The following is a 19,478-nucleotide window of genomic DNA, read 5'->3' as shown; positions in this document are numbered from 1 at the left end:
TACCCCACGTGTATAACAAAATCTATAGTTATTTTATGTATTAACTTCCCTTTCAACAGTGTTAAGACCTTAGAACAGCAGCTTCAATCACATTTCTCTCAACTTCCTGGATATTGTTAGTACTTTTTAAAAAAATCCCACAAAATAGGTATTATTATTGTTTTGACTTTAGAGAGACTTTTTTTTTTTTCAGATTTACCGATTTATTGGCTTACTAAGTTTTTGGCTTACCTTTCATTCTTTCATCTCTGACCTTTGTATGCTTTTCTTTCATTCCTGCTATAACATGATATATGCATTTCTGAAAATGCTGTGCACTGACAATAGTAGGCCTACAGAAAAAATAGCATTGGGCAAATGATTCAAGAGCTGTGTAACTCTGAACAAGAACACTGACAAAAGCAAGAAAAATCCTAATAAAAAGAATAGCAAATTCAAATCTCTACTGGCATTCACACCCTGTATCAAAATCAATCCTTTGCAGCCTTAATCTCGGAGGCTTAACCCACGTTCTCTTGTGAGATGAGGACCCTTCTGGGCATTTGCTTCTGGGTGTGACTGTTGCTTTGTGTTGCTTTGCCCCCCATAGATTTGTCATCCCACTTCCCCTGGGTGATGGAGATGCAAAGGATTACTCAAAGCCCATCTCTTCTGAGCAGTGAGAGGCCCTGAAGTGGTTAATCCCCTGCTGGAAATTAACGCTGAATTGGGGTTCTCTTCCTACATTTATTTTCCAGACCAGGAAGTTATAGGAAGAGACATAGGTGGGGTCATAGTTTAACAGTATAGGCTGGTAACTTTCAGTGAAACAAGCCAGATGACATTCCAGTAGATAATTAAGTGATCTTATCAACACAAGCCTGATCTTAGCAAACATTTCTTCTTACAGCATTTCTCAGTATCTTTACATAACAATCAGTAACTAGTCTGTCTATGAGCCATCAACCTGCTTTGCCACAGTTCTTATCTTGCACCAGAGACTTATAGCCTGAGGAAAATTTCCAGTCCTTGCAAGGTCAATATCTGAAACTGCAAGACTTTGGAAAACCAGGCCCTGTGAGGTACATTTGCTATATAGTTTATTCCACAGGAGACCATCCTCTGGGCAACCTGCACTCCACGAATTGAGGAGTCTGTGTGCTGGTTGAGGGACTTGCTGTTCTCTTTGGGGTTTCACCCCTCGAGATCTAGACCCCTTGTTGTCTTCAACCTCCGATCTTTTTCTTCTGCCACAGTCACAGGGTTGCTTTCTGCTTGGCTTCTGTTTCCTTGCACTACAAACAGGAATCTGGGCTGAACGTCAGATCGCTCGCTGCACTTCCCTTCTCCTGAGGGTTGTTGCTCCTTGGGTTCTGTCTGTGTTGATGGGTTTCCAGTGCTTTTAAACAGATATCTTGTGTATTTTGTTCAGCTCTGGTACTTGTTTTCAGTAAGAGGATTAGTCCAAGCTTTCCTGTCATGGGCTATTGAAGTGCTGGCTCAATTAAAAAAAAATTGATTAATTTTTTTTTGAATCATAATTGATTATACATATTTTTGGGATTCAGTGTTAACATATGTTGATCAAATCAGTATTACTAGTATGTATATGTTACAAATGATACTTACTCTTTATGACCCTTGTCCAACCTCTCCCCTTCCCTCTCTAAGTGCCCTAGATTTCTTCTCTCCCTCCAAAAGAGTAATGGTTACTCTGTTGATTTGTTGCCTAGATGATCTGTCCAATGCTGAGACCTGTGAGCAGGTCCCCCAATATTATCATAGAGCAGATGCTTCTTCTGTCACTCTGGAATGGGCTTTGTGGAGAGAGACATCCTCTTCTTTTCTTTATCTCTGCTGGTGACTCTCCTTGTGTCAATGCACTCCAGTGGCTGGCGGACCATCTGCATGGTGGTTGTGATGTCTAGCCACTTTTGCGGCAGCTGTGATTACTGTGGTGGGCGACCCACATGGAGGTGATGTTTTTGGCATGCTCCTTGGTGCTGGTGGTGTGCCTAGTTGTGGGCAGGGGGGTCCGGTCCCCGGTCCATGCCCTGGGACCCTGGGTAGGGCCCTGAGGCACTGGTGGTGTGCCTGGTTGCGGATGGGGGGGGGGATCCGGTCCCTGGCTTGTTGCCTGGGCCCCTAGGAGGGCCCCTGAGGTGCTGGCAGTGTGCCTGCTTGTGGGCAGGGGGGTCTGGTCCCCAGCTCGATTCCCCTGACCCTCGGGCAGGGCCCCAGGGCACTGGTGCTGTGCCTGGTTGTGGATGGGGGTGGGCCAAATTTATAGACTTTTATTGCTTGTTCATTTTTTTAACCTACATTTTTCTCTTAAGTATTTTATGTATATCACCTGAAATTCCCAGATTGAAGTCCTTGGGAGTATAAATCTATTGCTTGTTGTTCCTGCTGTCTTTCACTCATGGTGACCTTGCTTGCTTGTGTGTTTGGCAATATTTTTTACTTTGAGTTCGTATGCAATTGATCTTAATTCTCCTTTTCTCAACTGGGGTTTTGTGAGATAATTAATCCCTACAGAAAATGAATTGACTGCTTTTCCAGTTCTCCCGAGGATGTGACTTAGCTAATACCATTCTAGATGTATAGGAGATACATTCTTTCTATCCTATGGATGTCTTCGGAAAATAGGGTGTAAATTCTCTCCAAATTCCCCTTATCTGAGGGGATTCTGTGAGCCAAATGAGGAACGTTTTTGTCAGAGAGGATTCGCATTTGCTTTTTCCGGAAACCCAGGGTACCACCAGGCTAGACTCACTTCAGCCCCCGTTAGAGATGTGTTGTAATGCAGGCATCTCATTTAGGTTTCCTACCTTGCAGCGAGCTCAGGGCTCTGACCCCAGCATTAGTAGACCATTTTCCACAAGGTAATGCCTCAGTTCCATCTTAGTCTCTTAATCTCGAAAAGGGATCACACATGCAAATGTGTGCTGTTACGGGGAACAGGGCACCTGGGCCATGCCTGGCGTGCTGCTGTTTTTGAGACTTTTCTCTTCTTTCTTTAGTCCCCTCTGTAGGTAGCCATCTCACTTGACTGAGTGTCTTCTATTTCAGGGGTTCAATTTTGGTTACTGAGTCTTTTTTTTTTTAATACCCTGTTTCCATCGGTGAATTTACTTGATCTGTTGCAGTTTTCATTTTCATCCTTTCTCTTTTTTCTTGTTCTGCTTTGCTTTAATGTATGTTTTTTCCTATGGTTTTTTTGTAGTAAATATATTTCAAAGAAGAAGAGCCTGTTCCAGGCGCTGGCATCTTTGTTCTGTTTCTTTTGAGCAGCAAAACACTTCATAGAGTCCAGATTTGGTTCTTTTTTCCCAGTTTGCTTATTCTTGGGTTTGCTTTATTGCTATTGTGGAGGAGTCTGAAAAGGTATGGTTTTAAGTAATAAATGCTTCTTACTTTAAAGTAATATATGCTCATCATGGAAACATTTCTTAAATGTTAAAGGTACAGTGAAAAAATTTAAAGTTACTGTCAGAAAGCCATTCTGAGATCACCATGGTCACCACTTTGTTGTTTTTCTCCCTGTATGTTTGCTGTTTTCTGTAGTTGAGTTCATCTGGGATGCACAAATATGTAGCCTGTCCTTTTTAAAAAAAATTTTTTTTAACTTACCATATCATAAGTCTCTTATTATGTCATTTAAACTCTGCAGGCATTTGTAACATCCATAGTATGGTGCTTCATGTAAATATTGCATATTTTATTCAGTTGATCTGTGGTAGTGTGTTTTATAACTTTTTTGTTACTGTAACTTATGGAAAATATATAATTTGTTCTAAGATCTTATAACTTGTTATGAGAACTTATAACAAACACTTTTGTGAATATAGATTTTTGTGTGCATGCTTGACTTTCTTAAGAGCTAATGTCTTGTAACTTAATAGAATTTTTTTAGGATTTTAAATACATAATGGCAAACTGCTTTCTCAGGAGGTTATACGAATTGCATTTTCAGCAGGGAAATTTAATGGTGCCCATTTCAAAAGTGGTCACTTTAGGTAAGACCACTTGCACTAGTGTGTGAGGATAGGTTGTCTTAGCTCGGAGCTAACAACCCTGGTGGTGTAGAACTTTAGCTATTTTCATGTTCAGCTCGAGGCTTTTTCCTTTGGCCCAGCCATCCTCGGCAGGACTTGGAAATGGCCAGTGGTTGAGGGGGTGGCTGAGAGCCTTGGTCTCTGTGGCAGGCTCTGGGATAAGTACCCTCATTCCAGTTGCTCTTTAACATCCTCTGTGCTCGTGTTTCTCTAAAGAAGTAAAAATGAGATGCAGCCGTGGGAGGCGGTCCCAGTCATTGCACCATCTTCCCTGGAGTCCTGAGGTCTCAGGAACTGTCACCCACAAAATTGAAATATATATTAGGATACTTAAAAAAAAAGAATCTTTGTGAGAAAAATTCTATACAAGGACAACAAAATTTACCTAAAATAGAACAAAGGCCCTTTTAACCCTGGAAAGTTTGATTCGTGGGAGCAGAGCTGTGGGGTGCTAAGAGAGCAGAGATGGGCATTGGGGGTGATGCATGGGGGCCACAGGGAGAATGGCTGTGAGCAGAGGGGCTGCAGGTCCTCCCTCGGCCAGAATGTCCTTCTGAACTCCCTGGCATGGCAGGGCCCTTCTCCAGGGTCACGAGGGAGAAAATCCCAGGCCAGGCAAGACAGGATGACGAGGTCCAGGGGAGCATCTGCAGGTCTGGGGGTCCAAGGCCAGCCCTGTTCCTCTCGTCCTGCCAGCCCAAGATCCCTGCAGAGGCTGCGGGAAGTTGTCACCAGGCTTTGCCCACGTGGAGGCAGAGAGGCCCAGGTGCAGGACCAGGCTTGGTGCTGTCCCCCACAACCCTGGCAAAGCAAGAGGTGAGGAAGGGTGTGTTAGGGTCTCCGCGGCAGGCGGCGCCAGACCCCTGGTTCTGGCTGTGGTCATGGCCGTCACTCACCTCCGACATGCTCTGACCACATGAAGCTGTGTTCTCAGCCACACACCCTCCCCTGGGAAGTCATGAAGACCTGCCTCACTCACCCACGGCGATGGAACTGGGAGAGACCACGTGACAGGGGCTTCAGGTGCAGCACACCCTGACTTGGTGGCCCCTGTCCTTGTAGGTGGTAACGTGGACCTGGAAAGCCAAGCAGAGGGGAAGAAGGAGGTGGAAGCAGATGCTGTGCTGAGGAGTGGCCCCCGGCCTATCGTCCCGTACAACTCCCTGTTCTGCCTAAGCCCTGCCAACCTGTGAGTCTCCTTCCCCTGCCCGTGCTCATGGGGGTCCTGTTCACCCATTTGTCACAACCATCATGAACACATTAGCCAGAAGCACTGGATACGCACCCTAGCAGGGACTAGTTCTATGTACTTCATAGGTGTGAACATCTCCAGTCTTCACAGCAGTCCCATGAGGGACACCCTCACGACCTCATGTGCAGACACAGGAAGTTCTGTGACTCGTGCACAGTCACGCAGCTGTCCGTCTTAGTGGTGGCTCTGGGGCTCGGATGCTGACGGTGAGCTCCAGAGCCTGTGCTCTTCGCTGCCCCGCGGGCCTGTTCGTCTCTGCACACATGGACCCCCTTTATCCCCACCGTGCACACGTGTGCGTGTCATCTTTGTTTGTGTGTCTGTTCGTGCACGCTCTCTAGTATCTGTCTGTCACGCATCCATCATCACTCGTCAGTCCAGGTGCTTCCATTAATCCAACCAGTATTGATGTGGCAGGTGACACTCTAGGTGCTGGAATGCACAGGAGTGAACAAGACAGACAAACCCCTGTCCTTACTATGCTGACATGCTTGTAGGAGAGACAGACAACAAACAAGACAAGTTAGTAAAAGACGTAAGATAAGTTAGCTGTGGGAGGGGAGGGGCGTGTCCCGGACGATGTCCAGTTTCTGCTGGACGTTCGGGTGGAAGGTGGTACAGTCACCAGGACCAGCAGTGCTGCTGGGGGCCCAGCCTGCAGCTCCTGCAGAGCCCAGGCAGCTGGCGCTTCTCATGGCCAGGTGACTCAGGGGCCTGAGCCGGGGTCGAGCCAAGTGGGGGGACCAGCCACCGGCTGGACTGGGTGGCTGTTGAATTAGAAGGAAAGGAGTCTCTTTTAAGGAGAGAGACGTGTCCAGGCATGAAGAGTCAGCGGGCCACTGGTGGGCCCGGGAAGAGCAGCTCTGCAGACGTGGGGGCAGAGCCAGGTGACAGAGGTTGGCAGATGAGAAATGAGCATGCGGTCCCTTCAGGGAAGGAAGAGAAGTGGGAGGTCGTCTGAGATGGAAGGTCCTTGGACACGTGTGGGTGTTGGTGAGAGGAAGAGCTTGGAGGATCTGGTGGGCAGTGGATGTGCCACGAAGGCAGGGGAGCAGGGGGCAGAGGTCGCGCTGTGCGTGCGCGTCCCTTGTGAGGGTGGGAGGGCTGGCCGGCTCACCTGCTCCGCCAGCGGCTCTGTCCTCCTGGTCACGACCTCCTGGTCACCATTTGCTGCTGCGCTGCAGCACTGGTCAGCATCTGAGAGTCTCCTGTGTCTGTTTCCTGGGGTCTTGCCTGCTGGAGTGGAGCTTCGTGAGGCCAGCGACTCACTTGTCCTGTTCACCTCTGTGTCCCCAGTGCCCAGCACATGCCTGGATAGAACAGATGCTCAGTAGTGTTGGCCAAGCGAGCCAGGTGAACAGGCGACTGGAGCAGGCGGTGGGCGTGTCTAGTGTGTTTGCACCCAGTCCCGCGAGCTCGCACCGCCATGCGCCCAGCAAGGGCCCCGGAGAGCCTCCTCGCACAGGGAGGCCTGCTCTCTGCCGGGGTGTTCCTGCTTAGTGACTTCCCTCTGAACAACAGCCTCCATCCTGCCAGCAGCAAGCCTTTCCCGTAAAGGGCCGGCAGCCAATACTGTCAGCTTCGGGACTGTGAGGTCTCCGTGGCCTTGCTCGACTCTGCTGCGGATGGCAGAGGACTGACAGGCGCAGCCATGTGCCAGCAAGTCTCCTCTCACGAGAGGCTCCGCACAACTTGGCCTGTGAGCTGCAGTTTGCTGAGCCTGCTGGAGGTTTCTGCTGCTTTCCCACCCCTTCTCCTGGGATGCCCCTCAAGAGCCTCAGCCCCATCGGTTACCCGGCCACTGTCCCCCAAATGCAGGGACAGGCAGCCAGTGAGGGCTCTTTCTGCAGGGAGGGGCCAAGCAAAGCCCCACTCGTCATGGCCACCTGTTTGTCCCCACAGGCTCCGCCGCTTCTGCCACTACATTGTGACGATGCAGTACTTCGAGATGGTCATTCTCGTGGTCATTGCCCTGAGCAGCATTGCCCTGGCTGCCGAGGACCCCGTGCGCACAGACTCGCCCAGGAACAACGTGAGTGGCTCTGGTGGCCGGGCCACCATCGGGCTGTGGTGGTGCCAGTGGGCGCACTCCTGAGCGGTTGGGTGGTGCTGGGATCTTGTCTTCTCCCCAACACCCCTCCTCCTTCTGTCTGTCCTTCCCTCTGGGAGTGTGGGACCAAAGGCCTGGCGAAGCCACCTCATCCAGCCCCCGAGTTGCAGATGGGCAGAACTAGGACATCCCAGGGCCAGAGTGAGGGCTGTGGCCAGAGGGGGCCATTCCCAGAGTGATACTTGCCTGAGTCTTCTCTCCCCAAACTGTTGCCTGGAGGAAAAACTTGGAGCCACTGAGGTTGCCCTGGCCCTGGCCCTGGCCCAGGCTTCCAGCTTAGCCTTTGAGAATAACCTTCCTTTTGGTCCTAGGCTCTGAAATACATGGATTACATCTTCACAGGCGTCTTCACCTTTGAGATGGTGATAAAGGTGAGATGCATGGCCCTGGTGACCCTGGTGCTTCTCACTCTCCCTTGCGACCGAGATGGGTGCACAGGCATGTGAGGACATGTGGGCATTGCACATATGTGACATGTTCCGGAGAGTGTACCTGTGCCTCAGCCCTCTCCCAGGAGTGTCTTGTGACACAAAGAGGGGCCAGGGACATAGGGTGCAGGAGAACGAGACCTTGGGGAAAGGGATCTATTGCTTGTCTGATGCTATAGTAAGAGTCTACCATTTCTTTGCAACCTTAACCTTCCGTTTCTAATTACTGACACGAGGTGATCCTTTATTGATGTCTAAGCGTGGTCCTTGTGTGTATTTGCACACACACACGCACGTTCATGACTTCAGTGCACCTTAGGGTGTGTGTGGCCCACATGCATGCACTCAGGGTAGCTTTTACATCTACAGCACTTACAACTGGGGCGTGAATGTATTATCTCTGCTATTTCATGTACTCTTGCAAAATTCTGTGAGGTAGGCGTCATCAGCCCCATTTTAAAGATCAGGAAGCCGAGGCTTAGAGAGGTTATGGTACGTGCCCAAAATCACAGCACAAAGAGTGGCAGAGCCAGGATGTGAGTGAAGGCCCATGTCCCCCACCAGCTTTGCTTCCCGCTGCACTGAGCCGTCCCTCTGAGGGTCTGGACAGCGTGCGAGCTCCCTGGGGTTGTGTGTGGGCCTGTAGCCCAGCGATGGAGGAGCAGATGGGGATAGAGGAAGTTGGGAGCCCCGGCAGGATCTCAGCCAGACATGAGCCGGCTATGGCATTGAGGTCCGGAGGCCCACTGAGGTCACAGGTGTGCACATACGTGTGCACAATAAATTGCACTGAGCCGCTGGTGGGCGGGGTGTGACCTAGAGCCCTGTTCTCCCTCATGACTCTGGGGCCTGGCCCTGCTCTCTTTTCTGGAATATTATGCACCCTAAAGTGTGTTTCTCCTCTGAAGATGATCGACTTGGGGCTGCTGCTGCACCCTGGAGCCTACTTCCGGGACCTGTGGAACATTCTGGACTTCATCGTGGTCAGTGGGGCCCTGGTGGCATTTGCCTTCTCGTAAGTAACCACATCTGCTCTGGGTCTAACTGGGTGCAGCCCCCAGAACTGTGATAGAATGTGGGGGGTGTGAGAAGGACAGAGAGGCTCCCCCATCCGCCTCCCTGGGCTCTCTGTGGCTCGGTAACTGCCCAGACAGGACCATCCCTGCCTGCTTGGGCCTGGGCTGCATGGGGTTAAGAGGACGAGAGGTCCATCTGTCCCTGATGAGCCCTGTGGTTCTTCGATTGGGTGTGCAGTCTCTGGCGTATTTGGCTCTGCCTTGTGGGGTCCTTCGGAGGGACTTTACCTGCTTTGAAGCAAGTGCCTGACCCAAGGACACCTCCGTGTTTTCCGCCCCAGCCAGAGCTGGGGGCATCTTGCCCTACTGGGGTGTTGGATCGGCCCTCCTGCGGCTGGGTCTGGAGTTGTCTTCCTCACACCCTACGTGGAGGGTGTCAGGGGCTGGGGCTGGGGAGGTGGAGAGGAGTTGTGGGGTGCGATCCAGAGACGCGGAAGACCCCTGGTCTTCCCCTGCTGAGCCCACTGGGAGGGCAGTGCCGGGATGGGGGCCGGCGCTCCGTCCGCAGGCGCCACTGACTCTGTTCTCTTTGTCTCCCGGTTGCTGGACTCCCGGTAGGAGCTTCATGGGGTAATGCGTCTCCTCCCTCCCCTCGCATGGCCCCCGACATCACAGCACAGCTATGGCTCCACCTCCTGCTCACCCACCTCCACCCTGTCCATCTGGGCTGCATGCTGCCCGGAGCCATGTCCCCAGGCCACATGTTCCTACCATGCCTTTGGGGACCGGGTTGGGGGCCGGGTTGGGAGCCGGGGCTGGGCATAGTCAGCCCTTGGTGAGCAGTTCCTGGCGAGCAGGGTATCCCAGCGAGTGCTGGAGGCTGAGAACGTCAATCTGGAGGGCAGTGAGGGCTCTAGGCAGGAGCCACCATTGGTGACCAAGGCCTCAGGATGCTGGACGTCCCAACGTGCTTCCCCATGTGGCTCCTGTCTGGAAATGTGGCTTGCTTTCCTCTCTCTCCCCTTCATGCTGGACCCCAGCAACTCCCAGCATTTCCTGTTCGTGTCTTAGTCTATGATGAAGGAAGTGACAGCTTTGCCAGAGTATCAGCAAGGGCCTTGGGAGTGAGGACGCTGTAGCTAGGGTTGTCAGAGATGTCCCCAGTTAGGAGGAGGGGAAGGGGCAAGGTCCAGAGACGCAGCTTCAGAGCAAGAGGCAGCAGTGGGCCCTGAGCAGCTGCTCCCTCCGCACAAACACCGAAGCTGCCTCCCAGGGGGACAGCAGTGTCCCTTCCCTCCCACCTCTGCCTGCCCTGGGGAGGGTCTGCAGCCCCCACTGTCCCCTCTTCTCCTGGTGTTTCTGGACTTTGGTCCGACTTGAGTGGAGGCCACGGCTGGGGGCAAGGGAAGGGGCTGCGGTGTCTGAGCCCGGCTCTCACCATGACAATGGCCTGGGCTTGGGCTGTCCCTCTCACTGACCCCTTCACCCCAGAGCTGAGCTGGAGCCCAAGGAAGACGATGGTGGCAGGGCCGTGCCCCATGTGCAGGGCACTCCCCAGGGAGCTTGGTGGGAAGGTCCCTCTGAGCACAGCGAGTCCCACCCAATCCTGAGGCCTCAGCTCCCACCCCACCAAGCAGGGTGTGGCTTTGCTTCTGAGAATGGGCGTCCTTAGCAAGGAGCCTCCCCTTGACACCGGTGGGAGGACTATCCCCCGAGACAGGCCGAGGCAGCCATGGGTCTGCTCTGGCTTCTTCTGTGAGGGGCGCTGATGTGGGCCCCTGGTCCTGCGCTTCGGAGCTTGCTTCCAGTGCCTGGAGTTTTCTTTACCTGATTTCTTGTCTTATGTCCCCTCCCCTGCCTGAGTTCTTCTGTCTGCTGCTTTCTTGATCATGCTGGTGCCTCGGTCTGCTTCTCTCTCTCTCTCTCTCTCTCTCGCTGGCTCTTTCCCCCTCTTCTCTCCGCAGCTCACCCCGTCCCCGTATGCGCCCCCATGCTTTATCTTTCTTTCTCTGTCCACCCTCTCTCTCGAGCCGCCTCTGTGTTTGTCTGACTTTGCCTCTTTCTTACTCTCCTTTCTCCTGTCCCTTTTCCTTTCTGTCACCGGGAAGAGTGTCAAGGCAGCTGAGGAAGGACAGGCGGGGAAGTCTATAGGGCAGAGGCCTGACCAGTCCCCCTTACTTCCTCTACCAGGAGAGAAAAGCAGGAACAAACATCCTTTCCAGAAGATTCTAACACTAAAGGATAGGCTTGTGTACTTCCCCTATCAGGTCTGCAGTCCTTGTGCAGGCGCCATTGTGTCCTCTTTATTCCTGGAGGCTGATTTAGGGGTGGGTGTCGGGAGCGCTGGGGTGATGCATGGTCTGGGAGAATGGGTTCTTCCCATCTGCAGGCTCAGCTCTCTCTGTACACCAGGAGGCCCTGGCCTCCACCCCAGCCCGTCCTCAGATGAGACCCAAGCCAGGCAGTCCATGGGAAGAGATGCAGTGGCCTGGTGCTTGCAGGACAAGGACTCTCTGCCCCTGGGTCCTCTACCCTGGGGCCTGAGACAACGTGGGCAGGGAGTGTGACCCCGACCCCGGTGGGCTGCACGGGAGCCAGGCCTTCTTCGCCTCCTGCCTGTCTGCATCTGTGGCTTCTCCTTCTAGAGGATCCAAAGGGAAAGACATCAGCACCATCAAGTCCCTGAGAGTCCTGCGCGTCCTGCGGCCCCTCAAGACCATCAAACGGCTGCCCAAGCTCAAGGTTGGAGCCAGGAGTTGGGGCTTGAGTGGTGTGCTGTGCATGAGTGCACGCATGTGTGTGCACGTGTGTGTGTGTGCACGCAGGCATGAGCGTGTGCATTCGTGTGCAGATGTGCACATGTGCAGTACATGTGCGTGTGTCTTCTCAGATCACACACCTTTGGGGCTGGGGGGAACAGGCTCGCTCAGCTATAAGCCCCCCTCTGCCAAGGAGAGCTTGTTCCCAGCTCCTGTGAGAATCTTCTTCCTTTGCCAGGGGCACCAGATGGGACAGGGTGTTTCCTTCAGCAGCTGCAGTATAGGGAGGAAGGTGCTGCTGGGAGAGGCGGAGGGTTGTGAAGGGAAGATACCATCAAGGCAGGGGCTCCAGGAAGTTGGCTGCTGGGCTGGGCCCTGGCGTACGGGCATGGCTGAAGTCCTGGATAAAGGAAGAATGTCACCCCAACCACTTAGCATTGTGCTAAAATCTAATAATTGTTGAGCTTGTGCTGAGCACTGTGCAAAATGCTTTTTATGCTTTAACTCTAATACTTTAAACCTTTATGCAGTAAGTACTGTTATTAACAGCTTGGACATTCCTGCCTTGGAGACATTAGGCAATATGGGAATTACAGAGAAAAGTTTGCTTAGAAGCCGTGTGTGAAGGGAGGGCTGGGAGATGGCCTGGAAAGGCATCCAGAGGTCCTCTGGGTCCAGGTGCGGAGCTGCGCCTTGTGTGGCAGGTAGAGGGTGCTGTGCAAGCAGGCAGTGGCTGCATTTGCTGAGGCAGCTGCTGGCATCTGGAGTGTGCCAGGCAGTGTCTGTCATAGCTAGAACAGGACAGCTTGCAAGGCATCTCAACTCTGAGAGCCATACTGAGGACACAGGGAATGCTGAGCTTCCAGGCAGGGAAGAACCTGAGAGAAAACCAGGGGGCAGTGGTAACACAATGGTCATCCCAGGGCCACAGGACACCTGAAAGTCCCTGTCCTGGAGCTGGGCCACACCATTTAGTCTGTCCCACATCAGTTCCCTCTGATGGGCAGGGGCAAAGTGCGACCTTCTGGCAGGGCCCAGGTGCAGGGCAGGAGGCTGGCCCCGCCCGCAGCAGCTCAGCCTGGTCATCCAAACTGAAAGGCCGGTTGCCCTAAGCATCCATCACGGCCAAGGAAACTCCGCTCATGAGAGAGAGACAGTGCCTGTCAGCTTTCTGTGTCGAGGCAGCTGGCCTGAGGGCCTTGCAGGATCCTGGAGTGAGCCCTTAAGGGTGGTCTGGGCCTTAGTGGTACCGAGGTTCTGAGACTGTAGGTGCCCTGCCTTGCCCTGTTCTCTCTCCTGGTCCCATTCTTGCTTCTGCGCCTCCCTGGCTCTGCCCCTGCTGTGGCCACGCCCCTTTCTCATGGCTCTGCCCCTCCTGTGACTCTGCCCCCACGTGGCTCTGCCCCTCCTGTGGCCCCGCCCTTTCTCATGGCTCTGCCCCTCCTGTGGCTCCACCCCCTTCTCGTGGCTCTGCCCCTCCTGTGGCCCCACCCCCTTCTTGTGGCCCTGCCCCTCCTGTGGCTCCACCCCTTTCACGTGGCCCCGCCCCTCCTGTGGCTCCACCCATTTCTCTGGCTCTGCCCCTCATGTGGCTCCGCCCATTTCTCGTGGCTCTGCCCCTCCTGTGGCTCCACCCCCTTCTTGTGGCCCTGCCCCTCCTGTGGCCCTGCCTCTTTCTCGTGGCTCTGCCCCTCCTGTGGCCCCACCCATTTCTCGTGGCTCTGCCCCCTTGTGGCCCCGCCCATTTCTCATGGCTCTACCCCTCCTGTGACTCTGCCCCCACGTGGCTCTGCCCCTCCTGTGGCCCCGCCCTTTCTCATGGCTCTGCCCCTCCTGTGGCTCCACCCCTTTCACGTGGCCCCGCCCCTCCTGTGGCTCCACCCATTTCTCTGGCTCTGCCCCTCCTGTGGCTCCACCCATTTCTCGTGGCTCTGCCCCTCCTGTGGCTCCACCCCTTTCACGTGGCCCCGCCCCTCCTGTGGCTCCACCCCTTTCACGTGGCCCCGCCCCTCCTGTGGCTCCACCCATTTCTCTGGCTCTGCCCCTCCTGTGGCTCCACCCATTTCTCTGGCTCTGCCCCTCCTGTGGCCCCGCCCTTTCTCATGGCTCTGCCCCTCCTGTGGCTCCACCCCTTTCACGTGGCCCCGCCCCTCCTGTGGCTCCACCCATTTCTCTGGCTCTGCCCCTCCTGTGGCTCCGCCCATTTCTCGTGGCTCTGCCCCTCCTGTGGCTCCACCCCCTTCTCGTGGCTCTGCCCCTCCTGTGGCTCTGCCCCCCACGTGGCTCCTCCCCATGACGCCACCCCTCCCACGTGGCTCTGCTCCCATTGCCCCGCCCCCTCCCTTATGGCTCCGCCCTCTTCCCACAGGCTGTGTTTGACTGTGTGGTGAACTCCCTGAAGAATGTCCTCAACATCCTGATTGTCTACATGCTCTTCATGTTCATATTTGCCGTCATTGCGGTGCAGCTCTTCAAAGGGAAGTTTTTCTATTGCACTGATGAATCCAAGGAGCTGGAGAGGGACTGCAGGTAAACTGAGGCAGGGTGGGGTCTGTGCACGCAGCCCCATGATCCAGAGAACACCTGGAGTTCTCAGGACCAGGTGGGGCTGGTCGCGTGGCTCTGGAGACTCCACTGCACAGCAGGAGGGACTGAGGGCTGACTGAGGGCTGGGGAGGGGCCTGCTCGGGCTGTGCCAGTGATACCACCGAAGAGAGAAGAGTGTGCCTGTCTCAGTGCCACAGCAGGGGCTCCCATCACTTCCTGCTCAGCAAGGTCAGGGGCCAGCCATTTTTTCAGGGATCTGGAGCTCATGGTGGGCACTGAGGCATTGCCAGGAGTTCTGAAAACCCTAGAGATCCAGAGTGGCCCATAAGGTAAGAAGGCTGCCCAGGGTCGGAGCTGCAGTCACTGTTCACGCAAGGCCTCGGATCTTCCTGGGTCCAGTCCTACCCTCAGCAGGCAGGAGAGGCACCCTTGGGGAGGGACTAGGGGAAGCAGAGGTGGCCACCTCTGTGGACCCTGAGCAGGGCAGTGGGGACAGCTCCTTCCTGCCTGCACAGCGATGGTCCCAGTCGTCTCTGGTGTGTAATAGTCTCTGTGTGAATATCCCACAGCTTATTTATCCAGTCTACGACTCATGGCATTTGGGCTGTTTCCAGTTTGGCACTGTCATGAGCAGTGCTGCTGTGACGTTCCGTGTGCACTGTCTATTGTGAGCAGTGTGCACATTTCCGGGACGTGTGTCAGTCTGAGAGTAGAATCTCTGGGTCGTGGACTGCGCTGTATTCAGCTTTAGTCGATGCGCCAAATGCTCGTGTGAAATCATATTCTCTCCAGCGTGGAGGAAGGCTCTAGTCACTCCACATCCCTGCTGACGTCTGTGTGTTCTGTCTCGCTTTTCGGCCTTGCTGGATGCAGTGGTATTTCAGTTGTCTAATTTGCACTTGTGTGAGGACCAGCAAGGTCGAGCCCCTGTCCTAGGTGGACTGGCCACTTAGATGTCCTTTTCTGGGATGTGTCTATTCAAGTCTTTGCCCATTTTCCTGTGTGGGTTATCGCTCTTTCTGTTTGATTAGTAGGAATTCTTTAATTCTTTAATGTCCTTGATAGGAGTCCTTTACCATATCTTATGGATTCTAGACATCTCTCTCTTTGTAGAGTGCTTTGTACTCTTTTAATGTTGTCTTTTAAAGGTCAAAGTTCCTGATTTTAATATAGCCCAACTTATCTTTTTTATTCTTTTGTATTTAGCACTCTTCGTATCCTGTCTAAGAACCTATCCCAAGATCAGGGATGTTTTATTATGTTTTCTTCTAAAAGCTTTATTTTTGCCTTTCACATCAATATCTGCAATCTGCCTGGAGTTGGTTTTTGCATGTTGGGTGAGGTGTGGATAAAGATAACTTTTCTAAAGATGGTATTGACCCAGGACCATTTATTTGCAAATGTCATCCTTTCCCCACTGGAATGGGCTCCATTAAAAACAAACAAACAAACAAAAAAACAGCTTTATTGAGATATAATTCACATATCATACAATTTATTCATGCAATCCATTTAAAGTGTTATAATTTAGTGGTTTTTAGTATATTCACAGATGCATGCAACCATCACCACAGTCAATTTTGAACATTTGAACATCACCCCCACCCCAAAAAACCCTCATATCTTTTAGCGATCACCTCCCATGTCCCCATCCCTGGCCCTAAGCAACAACTAATCTGCTTTGTCCATATACGTTTCCCTGCTCTGGACATTTTGCGTAAAGGGAATCGTGATGTGTGGTCTTTCGTGCCTGGCTTCTGTCACTCAGGGCAGCACTTGCAAGGTGCATCCATGCTGTAGCACGTGTCGGCGAGTCCTTCCCTCTCATGGCTGAATGTTCTGTGCTATGCCACATTTTATTCACTCATCGATCAGTGGATATTTGGGTTGTTTCTACCTTATGGTTCTTATGAATAAGGCTTCTGTGAACGTTTGTGGACAAGTGTTCGTGTGGACCTGTGCTTTCATGTCTCTTGGGTAAACACCCGGAAGGGGAATTGATGGGTGATATGGGGACTCTGTTTATCTATTTGAGGAAATGCCAGACTGTTTCCAAAGTGGGTGACCCCTTCTACGTTCCCCCAGCAGTGCATGAGGGCTCCGGTCTCCCCACATCCTCGCCAACACTTGTTATTTTCCATTTTTTGTTTGTTTGTTTGAAATTATAGCCATTCTAGTAGGGTGTGGAGCGATATCTTGCGGTTTCAGTGTGCTTTCCCCTGATGACTAATGATGCTAAGCAGCTTCTCATGTGCTTAATGGCCATCTGTGTATCTTCCTTGGAGAGATGTATCGAGATCCTTTGCCCATTTTTAATTGGGTTATTTGTCTTTTTATTTTTGGTTGCAATAGTTCTTTTTATACTCTAATAAAAGTCCCTCATCAGGTAGAAGACTAGCAAATATTTTCTCCCATTCTGTGGGCTGTTGTCACTTTCTTGATGGTGTCCTTTGAAGCACAAAAGTTTTTAAATTTTGATGAACTCCCATTTATCTGTTGTTTTCTTTTGTTGCTCATGATTTTGGTATCATATCTAAGAATCCATTCCAAAATGAAGATTTGCCCCTCTGATTTCTTCTTAGAGTTTAACAGTTTTAGCTCTGGCGTTTAGGTCTTTAATCCACTTTGAGTTCATTTTCGTCTGTGGGTGTGGCAGGCGTCCACATTCATTCTTTTGCATGTGGATTTCGGTCATCGCGGCACCGTCTGCTGAGGAGACTGTTCTTTCTCTACGAGTGGTCTCAGCATCCTTGTCGGAACTAAGCTGACTGTAGTCACGTGGGCTGTTTGGATCCTTGTCTTTACCCTCTGACCTACCCTGTGCTTCCATCCCCAGGGGTCAGTATCTGGATTATGAGAAAGAGGAAGTGGAGGCTCAGCCACGGCAGTGGAAGAAATACGACTTTCACTACGACAACGTGCTCTGGGCTCTGCTGACCCTGTTCACGGTGTCCACGGGAGAGGGGTGGCCCGTGTGAGTGCTGGCGCAGCTCGTGGCGGTGGGTCGGGCTGGAGAAGAGGGCTGGCTGAGGTGGGGAGCCCCGCGCCCTGGGCTCTGCTATGGAAGTGGACCCTGGGCCCCGTGCCCGTGACGCAGTTCCTGAGGTCCTGGGGGCAGTGTCCTCTGCGGGCTGCCTGACACTTGGCGGTCGCTCTCCTCTCGGCCCAGAGTGCTGAAACACTCCGTGGACGCCACCTACGAGGAGCAGGGCCCGAGCCCTGGGTACCGCATGGAGCTGTCCATCTTCTACGTGGTCTACTTCGTGGTGTTCCCCTTCTTCTTTGTCAACATATTTGTGGCCTTGATCATCATCACGTTCCAGGAGCAGGGGGACAAGGGGATGTCTGAGTGCAGCCTGGAGAAGAACGAGGTGGGTGGACGCTCTGCGAGCTCCCGTGACGGCCAGCGCGGGCACGGCTGTCGGGCCTGCCTTCTGAGCGCGCAGCCCTCTTTGGGCCAGCTCTGCCTGCCACCGTCTACTGGCACAGGGCCAGGGTCCGGGCCCCTCACCCGCAGAGAGAGGCCTCGCCTGGCTGGTCAGGGCCTGCTTGGAGGACGTAGTGTTTGGCCTGTTTGCCGTCTCTCAGGGATCCCGAGAGGGTGGGTGGCACTAGTGCAGTGTGCAGCAGAGGTGCAGGGCTGGGGGTCCCCTCTGAGCCCCTGGTGTTCCTTCTCCCCATGCAGAGGGCTTGCATTGACTTCGCCATCAGCGCCAAACCCCTGACACGGTACATGCCCCAGAACAAGCAGTCATTCCAGTATAAGACGTGGACATTCGTGGTCTCTCCACCCTTCGAGTATTTCATCATGGCCATGATAGCCCTCAACACAGTGGTGCTGATGATGAAGGTGTGTGGGGACCCATCACCGTGGGCGGCTGGTGCCTGCTGGGGGTCGGAGTCTACCTCTGAGGCTGATGGGGGCTCAGCCTTCTTCTGCCGGCCTGTGTCGGGACTACAGGCGCCTCTCACCCTGGTCAGCTCAGACGTCCCGTCCCCTCTCCCCTCGTTGTCTGTGGTCTAGGACAGTGGGGAGCTTCTAGGGGAACTCAGGGGCAGAGCGAGGAGGGGTGTCCCAGGCCCAGGCAGGCATGGAGTTCCATCTGCGTACTGTGCTCGGATGGGAGGTCATAGTTGTCCCAGATGGGACAGGTGGGGCGTCTGGGGCTGCTGAGCCTGTGGCCAATGGCGCTCACTCCCTGGCAGTTCTACGACGCGCCCTACGAGTACGAGTTGATGCTGAAATGCCTGAATGTCGTGTTCACGTCCATGTTCTCCCTGGAATGTGTGCTGAAGATCATCGCCTTTGGGGTGCTGGTACGTGCCTTGGTCCTTCTGGCTCCCTCTGTGCAAGGCAGCTTGGAGCTGGGGATTCTCCGAGCCCTCGGGGCACCCCAGGAGGGGCTGCTCTGGCCCTCTCCGCCATCTGGGTTCTGCTCCCAGTCCAGGTCCTGGGAGGCAGGCAGGGCTGGGCTCCTCCCCCTGGGCACGCAGACATCTGTCCTGTGCTGAGTCTGTTGGTCTCACCCCTTTCTTGCTTAGGGGCGACCAGCTGTAGGTTCTGGCCCAACAGCCTTCACCTGTCACTGGCACTAACTGCCCTTCTTTTTTTTTTTAGAACTATTTCAGAGATGCCTGGAATGTCTTCGACTTTGTCACTGTGTTGGGAAGTATTACTGATATTTTAGTAACGGAGATTGCGGTAAGTCACATTTCCTGACCCCCGTCCAGGGCCCCATGGTAGTTTCCTTCTAGAGGGCGCTCCCTTGGTGGTCTTCAGGCCCTGACGGTGTCAGCCCCCTCCTGGCTTCCCCAGGAGCCCCTGGACAGATGGAGGCTCCTCTCCAGAGGTGGAGCTTGGACATTGTGTGTTGTCTGCAAATGTTCTTTCTTGGTTAAGAAAGTGGTTCCCAGAGATCTTCCAGGATGGTGACCTGAGAGTCATTTGGAGCTCTGTGGCAACAACTGGCTAAAAAGACAAGAATCTTTTAAATTTATATGTGTCTAACTTGTTATCAAAAATATATAAACTAGGACCAGTACGAATTTATATTTCAAAATATCAGGTCTATTATATATACTTACACATATATGTCTATGTCTCTACCTCTGTGTGTATCTGGAGATACTCATTTGCATCAAACATAGGTGGATTATACATGAAAATTGACCAGTGCTGGGACGTAAACTCATCTCAACAAATTTCAGAGAATCTGAATCATAAAGCAGCGTTGTCTGAGCACACTGCATTAAGATGGACATAAATGACAGAAAACCTCAGCTATTTGGTCTTAGGCTGAATTCTCTAGGAGCAGACACTGAAATGAGG

The 19,478-nt window shown here is 53.0% G+C and overlaps 1 protein-coding gene across 2 annotated transcripts in view; it reads left to right on the top strand.

The window, feature by feature from the left end:
• Positions 1 to 19,478, top strand: part of CACNA1B (calcium voltage-gated channel subunit alpha1 B) — a 195,330-nt gene that overhangs the window by 133,494 nt on the left and 42,358 nt on the right. For both annotated transcript variants that reach the window (XM_063081919.1, XM_063081920.1), the window contains exons 21-31: positions 5,100 to 5,226; positions 7,192 to 7,321; positions 7,711 to 7,770; positions 8,736 to 8,842; positions 11,489 to 11,585; positions 13,971 to 14,131; positions 16,986 to 17,123; positions 17,319 to 17,520; positions 17,835 to 17,999; positions 18,356 to 18,466; positions 18,768 to 18,851. In XM_063081919.1, the coding sequence (XP_062937989.1) occupies positions 5,100 to 5,226; positions 7,192 to 7,321; positions 7,711 to 7,770; positions 8,736 to 8,842; positions 11,489 to 11,585; positions 13,971 to 14,131; positions 16,986 to 17,123; positions 17,319 to 17,520; positions 17,835 to 17,999; positions 18,356 to 18,466; positions 18,768 to 18,851 (1,382 nt within the window). The remainder of the gene's footprint in view (positions 1 to 5,099; positions 5,227 to 7,191; positions 7,322 to 7,710; positions 7,771 to 8,735; positions 8,843 to 11,488; positions 11,586 to 13,970; positions 14,132 to 16,985; positions 17,124 to 17,318; positions 17,521 to 17,834; positions 18,000 to 18,355; positions 18,467 to 18,767; positions 18,852 to 19,478) is intronic.

This window comes from Cynocephalus volans, chromosome 17, assembly GCF_027409185.1.
Source record: "Cynocephalus volans isolate mCynVol1 chromosome 17, mCynVol1.pri, whole genome shotgun sequence".
In the NCBI taxonomy this organism is placed as follows: domain Eukaryota; kingdom Metazoa; phylum Chordata; class Mammalia; order Dermoptera; family Cynocephalidae; genus Cynocephalus; species Cynocephalus volans.
The sequence above is the reverse complement of the archived record's forward strand: the minus strand, read 5'-3'. Positions and strand labels throughout refer to the sequence as shown.